The sequence below is a fragment of the Colobus angolensis genome, unplaced genomic scaffold (genome assembly GCF_000951035.1).
Source record: "Colobus angolensis palliatus isolate OR3802 unplaced genomic scaffold, Cang.pa_1.0 Scaffold83, whole genome shotgun sequence".
Taxonomy (NCBI): domain Eukaryota; kingdom Metazoa; phylum Chordata; class Mammalia; order Primates; family Cercopithecidae; genus Colobus; species Colobus angolensis.
In genome coordinates, this window is record NW_012122154.1 from 2054187 (window position 1) to 2066411 (window position 12225).

General features: G+C 46.7%; 1 protein-coding gene across 1 annotated transcript; it reads left to right on the top strand.

The window, feature by feature from the left end:
• Positions 1–5698: 5698 nt before the first annotated feature.
• Positions 5699–9196, top strand: KRT37 (keratin 37, type I). Its single transcript, XM_011929774.1, has 7 exons — positions 5699–6335; positions 6523–6605; positions 7434–7590; positions 7935–8096; positions 8180–8305; positions 8483–8703; positions 9088–9196. The coding sequence occupies exons 1-7, from the start codon at positions 5844–5846 to the stop codon at positions 9194–9196; spliced, it is 1350 nt and encodes a 449-aa protein (XP_011785164.1). The 5' UTR covers positions 5699–5843.
• The last annotated feature ends 3029 nt before the right edge of the window (positions 9197–12225 follow it).

Genomic DNA, 12225 nt, shown 5'->3' on the forward strand with positions numbered 1-12225 from the left:
CAAACAAATTTACAAGAAAAAAACAAACAACCCCATCAAAAAGTGGGCAAAGGATATGAACAGCCCATTTTTAATTAAAAAATTTTTTTAAAAAATTTTTTACAGTTGAGTTGTAGGACTTCCTCATGTATTTTGGAGGTTAACCCTTTATCAGAAATATGATTTACAAGTCTTTCTCCCATTCAGTAGGTTGTATTTTTACTCTGTTGTTTCTTTTGCTGTGCAAAAGCTTTTTAGTAAGACTAAACTTCTGATCTTTGCTAACTTAAATAAGTAAATAATAAGTAATTTAATAAGCATTTTTGAATTATGAATGGTGTAAGCATGTAAACACACCATTAAAATCCATTGAAAACCACAACACTTATTTAGTGCTTACCATGTACTCTGTGCTAGACACTATTTTACATGATTTACAGGTATCAATTTTTTAAAAACTTAAATCCATTAGCTAGGTGCTATTGCCACTCCGTTGTGCATAAGCAGAAATTGAGGCACAGAAACGTCAAGTCACCAGCCCAAGTTCACACAGCTAATAAATGATAGGACCAGAATCTGAACCCAGGCAGTCTGGCTCCAAAGTTCATTGTCTTAAACCTCTACTATGCTGCATTAAAGGATTTTGTATTAGGTCTTGGTATGAGGTAAATAAGGGGAAATGTCCTGCGCTAGCATGTCGACAAAGAAACTCTAGGATCACGGAACAAAGGGGAGGGAACATGAAGATGTTTTTTTCAGTATTTAGTCTCTGATGACCTTAAGACCTGGGATAGGAATAAAGCAAAATAGGCAGGGCTCTGTGGCTCACTCCTGTAATCCCAGCACTTTGGGAGACCAAGGTGGGTGGATTATCTGAGGTCTGGAGTTGGAGACCAGCCTGACCAACATGGTGAAACCCCGTCTCTACTAAAAATACAAAAATTAGCTCGGTGTGGTGGTGGGCGCCTGCAGTCCCAGCTACTCAGGAGGCTGAGACAGGAGAATCATTTGAACCCGGGAGGTGGAGGTTGCAGTGAGCCGAGATCATGCCATTGCACTATAGCCTGGGTGAGAGAGCGAGACTTTGTCTCAAGGTTAAAAAAAAAAAAAGGGAAGAGCAAGAGAAGGCTCAGTTGATCATCTGCGATGTCAAGGATGGGCTCTTTCCCACCTGCACAGCTGAGTACATCCCAGACACCTGCCTTATGCCTTCTACCTACTGCCAGTTCCTCTGAGACCAAAGAAAATCAGAAGAGCCCTCTGCTTTACAAAGGACAGGCAGTGTCTATGTCATTATGCAAAATGGACCATGCAGAGCCCAAGCCAGGGACAGAAATCAAGCTTTGGAGAGGCGTGTCAGGATGCAAAGGATGCAAAACTTCAGCTGTGATGCTTAAGAAATAACTAGTGTCATATGTTCTGAGACAGAAGGAACCATGATTTTAGCCAATGGGATAAAATCCTGCCAGAGGATAGGGTCAAGAGACAGTTCCTATTTAGCAAATCAAAGGGAACAATTTTACTGCTTCAATTCTCTGGATTATAGTGATGCTATGTGTTGAGGCGGAAGATAGGAACAAAGGGGTCTTTGAAGATGGAAAATGCAAATTTCACCCAGACGCCTCTGAGGGATGGCCTGGCAGGGAGAGGCCCTCTAAGGATTGTCCCAGTAAAGAATGAGTCATGGCTGACCTCAGGGCCACTGGAGCCACAGCTGACCCAGAGTGGGTTTTTCTCTTGGGAAGAATTTCAGACCCTTATTTCTTCTTGAGAGAATTCCAAGAGCCCAGGTTTCATCAACACCCACATCCCCTGACTCCCTTGTGGTTTTCATGGGGATGCCTGTTCAACTTTTTCTCAGAGCAAAGATGTATTTATGCTCTTAAAAAATATATGCACACAGTTTTATATATAATGCAGCATCACACCTTGTAGGGCATTTACTCTTATTTTATGCATTCAGATATGTTTGTTTTTTTTGAAACACTTCTTAAGGCTACACAACAGAACATAGAAAAATAAACAGGAACATATTCAACAATTACAAAACATGATATGATAAAGAATATACAGTACTAGTTTCCTTTCAATACTTTAAAAGATATGTATATAAACTTTAAAAAAAATGCTCAACATCACTAATGATCAGGGAAACGCAAATCAAAATCACAATGCGATACCACCTTGCTCCTACAAGAATGACCATAATCAAAAAATCAAAAACAGTAGATGTTGGCATGGGTACGGCGATCAAGGGACACTTCTACACTGCTGGTGGGAATGGAAACTATACAGCCACTATGGAAAACAGTGTGCAGATCCCTTAAAGAACTAAAAGTAGATCTACCATTTAATCCAGCAATCCCACCACTGGGTATCTACTCAGAGGAAGGGAAGTCATTATGCAAAAAAGATACTTGCACACACACATTTTAAGAAGCACAATTCACAATTGCAAAATCGCGGAACCAACCCAAATGCCCATCAATCAACAAGTGGATAAAGAAACTGTGGGCCGGGTACAGTGGCTCACACCTGTAATCCCAGCACTTTGGGAGGACAAGGTGGGTGGATCATCTGAGGTCAGGAGTTCAAGACCAGCCTGGCCAACACGGTGAAACCCCTTCTCTACTAAAAATACAAAAATTAGCTGGGCATGGTTGCAGCACCTATAAGCCCAGCTACTCAGGAGGCTGAGGCAGGAGAATCACTTGAACCTGGGAGGCGGAGGTTGCAGTGAGCTGAGATGGTGCCACTGCACTCCAGCCAGCATTACAAGAGTGAAACTCTATCTAAAAAAAAAAAAAAGAAACTGTAGTATATATATATGATGAAATACTACCTAGCCATAAAAAGCATGAATTAATGGTATTTGCAGCGACCTGGATGAGATTGGAGACTATTATTCTAAGTGAAGTAACTCAGGAATGGAAAACCAAACATCGTATATTCTCACTGACATGTAGGAGCTAAGCTGTGAGGATGCAAAGGCCTAAGAATGATACAATGGACTTTGGGAACTTGGGGGGAGGGGGTGAAGGATAAAAGACTACAAATAGGATGCAGTGTATACTGCTTGGGTGATGGGTGCACCAAAATCTCACAAATCACTACTAAAGAACTTACTCATATAACCCACCTGTACCCCAATACTTATGAAAAAAAAGCCCCATCACTTATGGAAAAAATACCACCTGTACCCCAATAATGTATGGAAAAAAACCCTAAACTGTTTCTTTTACAAGTAACATAACAGATGCTCACATCTTCACATACTTTAAAGTATTATTTGTACTCAGTGTAAGGCTATTATCATTTTTCATACATAAAGTTTTTAGCTGTGTAACAATGCAATTTGTAATCCATTCAAGTAAATTCACCCCCAAAGTTGTTGCTTCCCAATATTAAGACCTGCACCCAACCCTCTTCTAAGATTCTTTAAAACTTATAAAAGCGTAGCTGAAGGGAATGCATATCTGATGCATATTTGGCTACACTATTTCTGTTTACTGTATTTTGCTTCCTATTTTATGTCTAAATCCTATTATTTTCATTTAAAATCTTAATAATGGCTCATTTCCAGTATGTCAATTTCAAAGATTTAAGGTTTGGCTACTAGTATCAGCCATTTACTTTCACACTAATTGGGATTTTTTTTTTTTAAAGAGGTTGTTTATACTCTTTTAGAGCTTGTCCCATGGTCCGTCTGGTTTCCTTCTACCACTTGCGAGGTATGACTCCTGGCCACACTGCCACTGGTTGACTTGTTCTCCAGCTCCACTGGAAATCTCTGGGATTTGGGATATACAGTCAGAATGTTTTTGTCAATGACAGACCACATATACGGGCGGTGGTCCCACAAGATTATAATGGTGCTGAAAATTCCTGTTGTCTAGTGAAGTCGAAGTGGTTATAACCATGTAGTGCAATGCATTACCTTTTCTATGTTTAGATACACAAATACTACTGTGTTACAGTTGACTGTGATACTCAGTACAGCAACATGCTGTACAGGTTTGTAGCCAGACACTATAGGCTGTACTATATACAGTCTAGTGTGTAGTAGGCTCTACCATCTAGATTTGTGTGAGTTCACTCTATAATGTTTCCACAATGAAGAAATCTCCTAACAACACATTTCTCAGAATGTACCCTGTTTTAAATGATGCATATGTTACAAACTAGTGTAACTTCTTTTTTTTTTTTTGAGACAAAGTTTCACTCTTGTTGCTCAGGCTGGAGTGCAATGGCACAATCTTGGCTCACGGAAACCTCCACCTCCCAGGTTCCAGCAATTCTCCTGCCTCAGCCTCCTGAGTAGCTGGGACTACAGGCATGCACCACTATGCCCGGCTAATTTTGTATTTTCAGTAGAGACCAGGTTTCTCCATGTTGGTCAGGCTAGTCTCGAACTCCTGACCTCAGGTGATTCGCCCACCTTGGCCTCCCAAAGTGCAGGGATTACAGGCGTGAGCCACCATGCCTGGCCTCATTTAATTTTTAAATGTGCATTTCTTGTCCTCACTGCCATAGTATTTAAATCTTTTCCTTTGCTGGAACACAAAGACCTTCAGTAATTTTCTTTTCACCACCACTTCTCGCCCAGTAACTAAGCCTCTTCTTTCCCTTCCCTTAGGCCCAGCACTGACGGGGCAATGATACAGTTGTTCTCACAGGGGGCCATGGTGAAGTGAAAAGAGAATGAGCCTAGCAGACATGAGGCTGAATCGAGCCTTTGACAGTTCACTAACTGCCAATCAGAAAGTGTACTTCACTCTAGTTTTCTCGTCTGTGCATGGAGGCAATGAGTAACCACCTCATAGGTGGTAAGGGTTAGATAGGGAAGGACACAGTAGAATGCCTAGCACACCCATGTACTCAATCAACATTAGTTCTGGACCTTTTGTTTGAATACCACTTGAGCTCTGCGCCCAATCTCCCTTTCCTGGATCAAATAAGATTTTTCTTTGTTTGTTAGTAGTTTCTTTCTAGATACTTCCTTGGCCAGAAGTGTAGATCCCTTGTCTTTCACTAACACTTGTTGATCTATGGTTCTCATTCAAGTTTGTGTAGAACACCCAGACATTTCAGTGGCATCGTTTACTCCTGATGAACAGGGAACTCTGCATGTCCAGCAACCAGAACACTGCCTGAGTTATGGGGGATATTCAGGAAACATGCTGAAGCGATGAATGAATGAGCAAATGAATGAATAGCTGATTCTGACTAGTCAACCAAGACTTAGTTAGCACCAATGCTTCTGGATGTTTTATTGCTTCTCAGGGGAGTATGCAGTGTGAAAGAAGAAAGGAAAAAAGGCGCCTCTCAATCGTCAAATATCAGTAGATGCATTGGTTTTATTAACTGATATTTTCTCTTCAAAGGAAAGGCTGATTGAGTCTTGCACAGGCAAAAGAGCCACTGGGTCCCATTGGTTCTCTGTCTCTCCTGCTACACAAATTACTGACGGAAAGATTTGGGCCTTCATTGTGACCACATCCATAGAGACCATAGTCCAGAGAGAGCATTTGGGGCCTGAATCAACTGCTTGTGTTTGTTGAGCAGAAACAATGAATCTCTGACTTCCCACCAACAGCCAACCTGATTTCAAAGAGCCAAGAAGCATCTCAGATTTGTCAACATTGCTTTAATGAGCTGAGAAACTTTTCATGGTAAACTCAGTAGCTGAGTAACAGGATGATGGTACCACAACAGGTAGATAATCAAGGCAGGAGGTCAAAGCATTGGAGCCAACACCCACCCAGGATGGGATATAAAAGGGCTGGGAGGAGAGGAGGCTTCAGTCTCAGTGGCTCAGCCTTCCCAGCTGATCTGAAGCTCCTGTGCAGCCTCAGCCCTACACCATGACCTCCTCCTACAGCAGCTCCTCATGCCCTCTGGTTTGCACCATGGCTCCTGGAGCAAGAAATGTCTCTGTCTCTCCCATCGACGTTGGGTGCCAGCCCGGGGCAGAGGCCAACGTTGCCCCCATGTGCCTTTTGGCCAACGTGGCACATGCCAACCGAGTCCGCGTGGGGTCGACTCCCCTGGGCCGCCCAAGCCTCTGTCTGCCCCCGACCTGCCACAATGCTTGTCCCTTGCCAGGGACTTGCCACATTCCCGGCAACATCGGAATCTGTGGGGCCTATGGCAAAAACACCCTGAATGGCCATGAGAAGGAGACCATGCAGTTCCTGAATGACCGCCTGGCCAACTACCTGGAGAAGGTGCGCCAGCTGGAGCGAGAGAACGCGGAGCTGGAGGCCACGCTCCTCGAGAGGAGCAAGTGCCACGAGTCCACTGTGTGCCCGGACTACCAGTCCTATTTCCGCACCATCGAGGAGCTCCAGCAGAAGGTGAGATGTGGGATCGCCTGGGCATGCTGGGTCTGAGAAGGCAGAAGGCATGGCAGGAGGAATCCACATAAGGTCCAGAGAGCTTTGGGTTCTTGGTTTCTCTTGGATATGAGCGTAGACACCACACGGGGGGTGAGAGCTTAGAGTATGATGCTTTGTGTGTGAACCGTCTTTCTGTTTCTCTCAGATCCTGTGCAGCAAGACCGAGAATGCCAGGCTGATTGTACAAATTGACAATGCCAAGCTGGCTGCTGATGACTTTAGGATCAAGTAAGTCAGGCCAAGGAGGGCCAGTGGGACTTCTCTCCTGCTGTATTTCCAAGGGCCTGCCCCATTACTCAGCCTATACTATAGGTGTTCAAAAACAGTTTTTGACTAGAAGAATATTTCTCTCCAAACTTTAAATTAGCCTATCACTAGAAATGGTCACTATACAGGAGGAAAGAGAATATAAGCATTAAAATAAAAAGAAGGGCTATAGTCTAGATTGGTTAGAACCTATGTCATTTTCTCCCACATCTAGAAGATAAGAGGAGTTTGCTTTTCAATCAGAAGTAAAATTGAGTCATCACAAAAATAAACTGTCAATGCATAGGTTGTTGCTAGACTCACTGACTCTTGGCCAAATCCATCAGCTGGAGGAATTGTCATTGAAGCTCCTTGGTAGCAAGAGTTGGGCTTGAATGAATGGGAAAAGCAGGAAAACAATGAGAAATAACGAACCAAAGAGGAAAAGCAGCAAACTGAAGGTCCAGAGTCTTATTTTTAGCCATTCTTTTTTCCTGGCCAAATGACTCCCATTATGGCAGAATAAATGCTGCATTTGAAGTCAGAACACTTAGAATGAGTCCGTGCATTTACTATTAACCAGGCATAGAATTCTGAAAAACTCATGTTTTGCTTCTGAGCCTCAGTCTTCCATGTGGTCAATGGGCATAATGTCCTGACTACAAATTCTGTAGCTACAGGGTTGAGCATAGTGTATATTGCCCACGTGAACAAATGAGGATCCAAGGTGGTGTGGGAGGTAGGAAGGCAGGGCAGCCAAGAGGGGCTCTTGGGGCATTCTTGTTGACCCTGTACCTCCCGTGATGGAAGGCTGGAGAGTGAGAGCTCCCTGCGCCAGCTGGTAGAGGCGGACATGTGCGGGACGCAGAAGCTCCTGGATGATGCGACCCTGGCCAAGGCCGACCTGGAGGCCCAGCAGGAGTCCCTGAAAGAGGAGCAGCTCTCCCTCAAGAGCAACCATGAGCAGGTGTGGCCCTGGCCGCTCAGACTCCCGGGGAGGGTGCTGGTCAGACAGGGGAGCTCCCTGGCCCCGGGGCTCTCAGAGTATTGTCTGGGCTCAGCTGGCATCAGGATGCAGGACTGAGGGGGGTCTGAGGGTCCAGAGGGCCTCTGTGGAAAGTACAGACTTGCCTTGGGCACACGGAAGGTGTCCAGGTGGGCTCTCCCCACTGCGCTCTCAGCAAGACTCTCCCATTTGCTTGTGTGTGAGACTCCCCTCCTACTGTTGGCAGGGGCGGGGTCCTGGTGCTGTCTGCTCCATCAAAGGCCCTTTCCTCATGCAGGCTATCTGTCCCTTCCTCCTTTCTGCAGGAAGTAAAGATTCTGAGGAGTCAGCTGGGGGAGAAGCTCCGGATCGAGCTGGATATTGAGCCCACCATTGACCTGAACAGGGTGCTGGGGGAGATGCGGGCTCAGTATGAGGCCATGGTGGAGACCAACCGCCAAGATGTGGAACAGTGGTTCCAAGCCCAGGTGAATGGGGGGGGCGGTACAGAGCTGGGGAGTACCTGGCCTCCTTCTGGGCAGGGAGGTGACTATGTCTCTCTGTGCTCTAGTCTGAAGGCATCAGCCTGCAGGCCATGTCCTGCTCCGAGGAGCTGCAGTGCTGTCAGTCGGAGATCCTGGAGCTGAGATGCACGGTGAATGCCCTGGAGGTGGAGCGCCAAGCCCAGCACACCTTGGTATGTGTCCTTCACCCTCACCACACTGCAAATGCCCCGTGCCATGGCCTAGTAGCCTTTTATTTTGGAGGTCTCACCACCCAGGTCTCTCCCACCTGTTATCACCATCAAAATTTGGGGCATGTAGCAGTTTCCCTGGGGGACTTGCATATTTCATCCCCTTATTTCCCACTACAGAAGGACTGTCTGCAGAACTCCCTGTGTGAAGCTGAGGACCGCTTCGGCACGGAGCTGGCCCAGATGCAGAGCCTCATCAGCAACGTGGAGGAGCAGCTGTCCGAGATCCGGGCTGACCTGGAGCGGCAGAACCAGGAGTACCAGGTGCTGCTAGACGTGAAGGCCCGGCTGGAGAACGAGATTGCCACGTACCGGAACCTTCTGGAGAGCGAGGACTGCAAGTATGTGTAATCTGGGCAATTCTTAAACCACACACATGACTGTCAGGCAATTCCTCAGAGGTGATGGAAGTGCTTGCAGAAGATATCATCTTAATAAACAAGCCTTCCTGTGCTTTCCTGCTCAGGTGACTCATTAACCTCTCCTGGTCTGTGCAGACTGGATTATTGAGAAAATGTTCTCTAAATGATAGCCAGGTCCCTAAACCAAGTCTTCCCCAAGGACTCCTGGATGTGGAAAGACACAGATGAAAGAACTGTTGGTATAGATTCTCTGGTCCGTGTGCCTTGTTGGTGGCAGGCCCAGCCTTCACCCTGGTCTTACCCTTGTCCATCAATCACTGAAACATCTTTTTAATGTAACTCTTCTTCTTTCTCTCCCTGCAGACTCCCCTGCAATCCCTGCTCCACGCCTGCCTCCTGTACTTCTTGTCCAAGCTGTGGCCCTGTCACCAGTGGGTCTCCCTCTGGCCATGGAGCCAGCATGGGCAGATGATTCTGAAGGCCCGAAGTTCCTGTGCAGGAGGTTAAGGCTGGTTGCACTGGGGTCAGGAGTGCCTTCCCCTTGCTCAGTCTTCCTTCCAGAAAGACCAGACTCACTGAGGCATTTTCCCTAAATCAATGGGTAGCAGACACTTCCAAGGAGTGGTTCCCTGCCTATGCCTCTAAGCTGTATTTTTTGTTGTTGCTGAAATGTTGTAATTATCTTCCATGAAAGTGATTCTTTTTCCCAGTGTCTCTTCTTGGTTCTTTTGGTTCTATTCTAGTGTTTCAGAATCTCCTAAAATGTCACTGGGTTCCCTGCATTAAATGGTCAATAAACCTCTTTCCTGCACCAAGTGCTGTCCCCCTGGTGTTGGTTGTATGTGAAGTGTCAGAGAGTCCTGGTCTTCAGGTCCTGTGTCCTCACTGGCCCTGACATCTTGCTTCCAGGAGCTCCCTGCGGTGCTCTGGGGCCTCTGGATGAAGGTCCTTTCCTGACATTGGATGTGTATTCACCTTGCCCAGGGATCCCTACAGACTGGTGGAAGGAAGTGATGCTCGTTGCCAAGTTTGAATTCTTTCAAAACAACTCAGAGCTAACATGTCCCTACCATGCTTTTGGCATCTTCAGCCTCTTGGTATTTTGTCCAAGAGCAAAATCACATCACTTAGCGTTCTAATCTTGTCAAAGGAAGGTCGTGTTGAGAATTGCCTGGGCCAAGTTGCCAAGTTTTTCCTCTCACTCCAGTTGGCCCCTTTCACGGAGCCATGGAGTTCCCGCCCACTCTCCCAAATGTAGAGGCCCAGACTGGGCACTGGAGCCTGGGGTCTTGGTCCTGGGTCACTTCCAGGCTGTAGTTTTCTCTAGAGAGACGCTGCCACTGATGTGTCTGCTGTCTATTCTGCTGCTGTCTTGGAGGTGCTGGCGGTGAGGGCTGCTGCTGCCATTAGAGCACTCCAAGTCCCTGCCTGCCTCTCGGATGTGGCTCTGGCACAGGCCGAGGTGGTTCACAGCCAGACGTGGTTATGAGCAGGTGGAGGAGCAGCCTGGAGAGGCTGCTGCCTCCCACGCCATGCTAGTTAGTTTATGGCAAGCACCAAGTATGTCCAGAAGAATGAAACTCTTGGTTCTCAGGTCATCCATGTGCCCTGGTGCAAAGAGCAATGAAAAACTGGTCCTTCTTTGTGGTAGCATAGTGTGGTGGAGGTGGATCTTCTCTCGGGTCAGAGAAACTTGGATTCAAATCCCACCTTCGTGACTCTGAAGTGAGATTTGAACCCACCTTGCTGAGTGAAGTTGGCCAGGTTGCTGCACTCTCTTGAGACCTATTCCTCGTTTGTGGAAGTAGGATAGTTGTATTTACCTCTCACTGTGGTTGAGGGGTAATGCATCTAATGTTCCTGGCATCTAGAAGGTGTTCAGTAGATGTTGGTTTATTGAGGCTCCCCGGGAACCAGCAGGTACAGTCTCTTCCTCCCAGAGAGAAAGAGAAAAAGGAGCTGAAGAGATAGTAGCAGAACCCACTCTCAGTATCGGGGCCCTAGATTTCTATGTTGGTGGCTGGGAAGTTTGGCCATACTCCTTGTTCGTGTATACGCAGTAATAAAAGTCACCTTCTGTAGTCATGAGGCCTGTTTCTCACTCTAAGTAGCCTAACTGAATCCAAAAAAGCATTCATTGGGCTGTCAGAGGACAAGACTGTTTGGTGGGCTCTTGTGGGCTCTTCTAACGAGGAACCCACAAGAGTCATGTTTTAAGAAGTGGCTGTGACCCTCCCTGACCCTCAATGTGATGGGGTTGTGGAGATCCGGCCTGTCCCCACCTTTCTTGGCCAGGTCACACCCTTGACAAACTCTACCTGTTAGGTACCATGGCTAGGTGTGGCAGGAGGTGCCACTCAGGTACACAGAAAATGAAGGCTAGAGGCTGGCAGGTGGGTTACCAGCCCGGTCAGGACACCTGGACCCTGGGGTTTTACTCACATTCATTATCCTAGCCTGAGAGCTCAGGGCTCCCTCTGGTACCAAATCCCAGACATCTCTTCTTGCAAGTGATTCTCCCAACTGGACATTCTATGCCTCTCTGCCTCACATACTCTCACCGACTGGATGGATATAGCCCTGAAAGTGGCCCAATAGGCTTTGCTGTGGCCACAATAATTGCAACTAGGTGTCTCTTATTTTCCTTCCCCCGAGGCTTCTGCTTCCTTGGTTGGGGGCCACATCTGGTTCTGAGCCACCTAGTGCTGAGCCCGTCTATCTTCAGTTCACCAATCCTGCACTGCCTGTGGGCTGATGTGTGATATTTCTTCCCAGCCTTCGCGTGGTTAACACCAGTTGAGGCTCATGAAGCCCATGCACTTATGTATTGTTTGACACCAAATGCCATTTCTCACAAATTCCAGCAAAGTGGAAAGGAGAAAGGGTGAACAGCTGCAGGCCACTGGGGTGGACACTGCAGTCACTGAGAGAGCTCTGGGGAAGGGCACATTCCTGTCCCCACCACTGTCTACACTGGGAAGCCAAGAAGATCAAAGTGAATTTCTGGACTTTCCTGAACAGGAACATTTTTTATTTGTATAGTTTTTTTATAGACGGTGATATGTGATACCTGTCAGGCCTCTGAGCCCAAGCCAAGCCATTGCATCCCCTGTGACTTGCACATATAAGCCCAGGTGGCCTGAAGTAACCGAAGAATCACAAAAGAAGTGCAAATGCCCTGCCTCGCCTTAACCGATGACATTCCACCACAAAAGAAGTGAAAATGGCCAGTCCTTGCCTTAACTGATGATATTATCTTGTGAAATTCCTTTTCCTGGCTCATCCTGCCTCAAAAAGCTCCCCCACTGAGCACATTGTGACCCCCACTCCTGCCCGGCAGAGAACAATCCCCCTTTGACTGTAATTTTCCTTTACCTACCCAAATCCTATAAAACAGCTCCACCCTTATCTCCCTTCGTTGACTCTCTTTTCGGACTCAGCCCACCTGCACCCAGGTGAAATAAACAGCCATGTTGCTCACACAAAGCCTGTTTGGTGGTC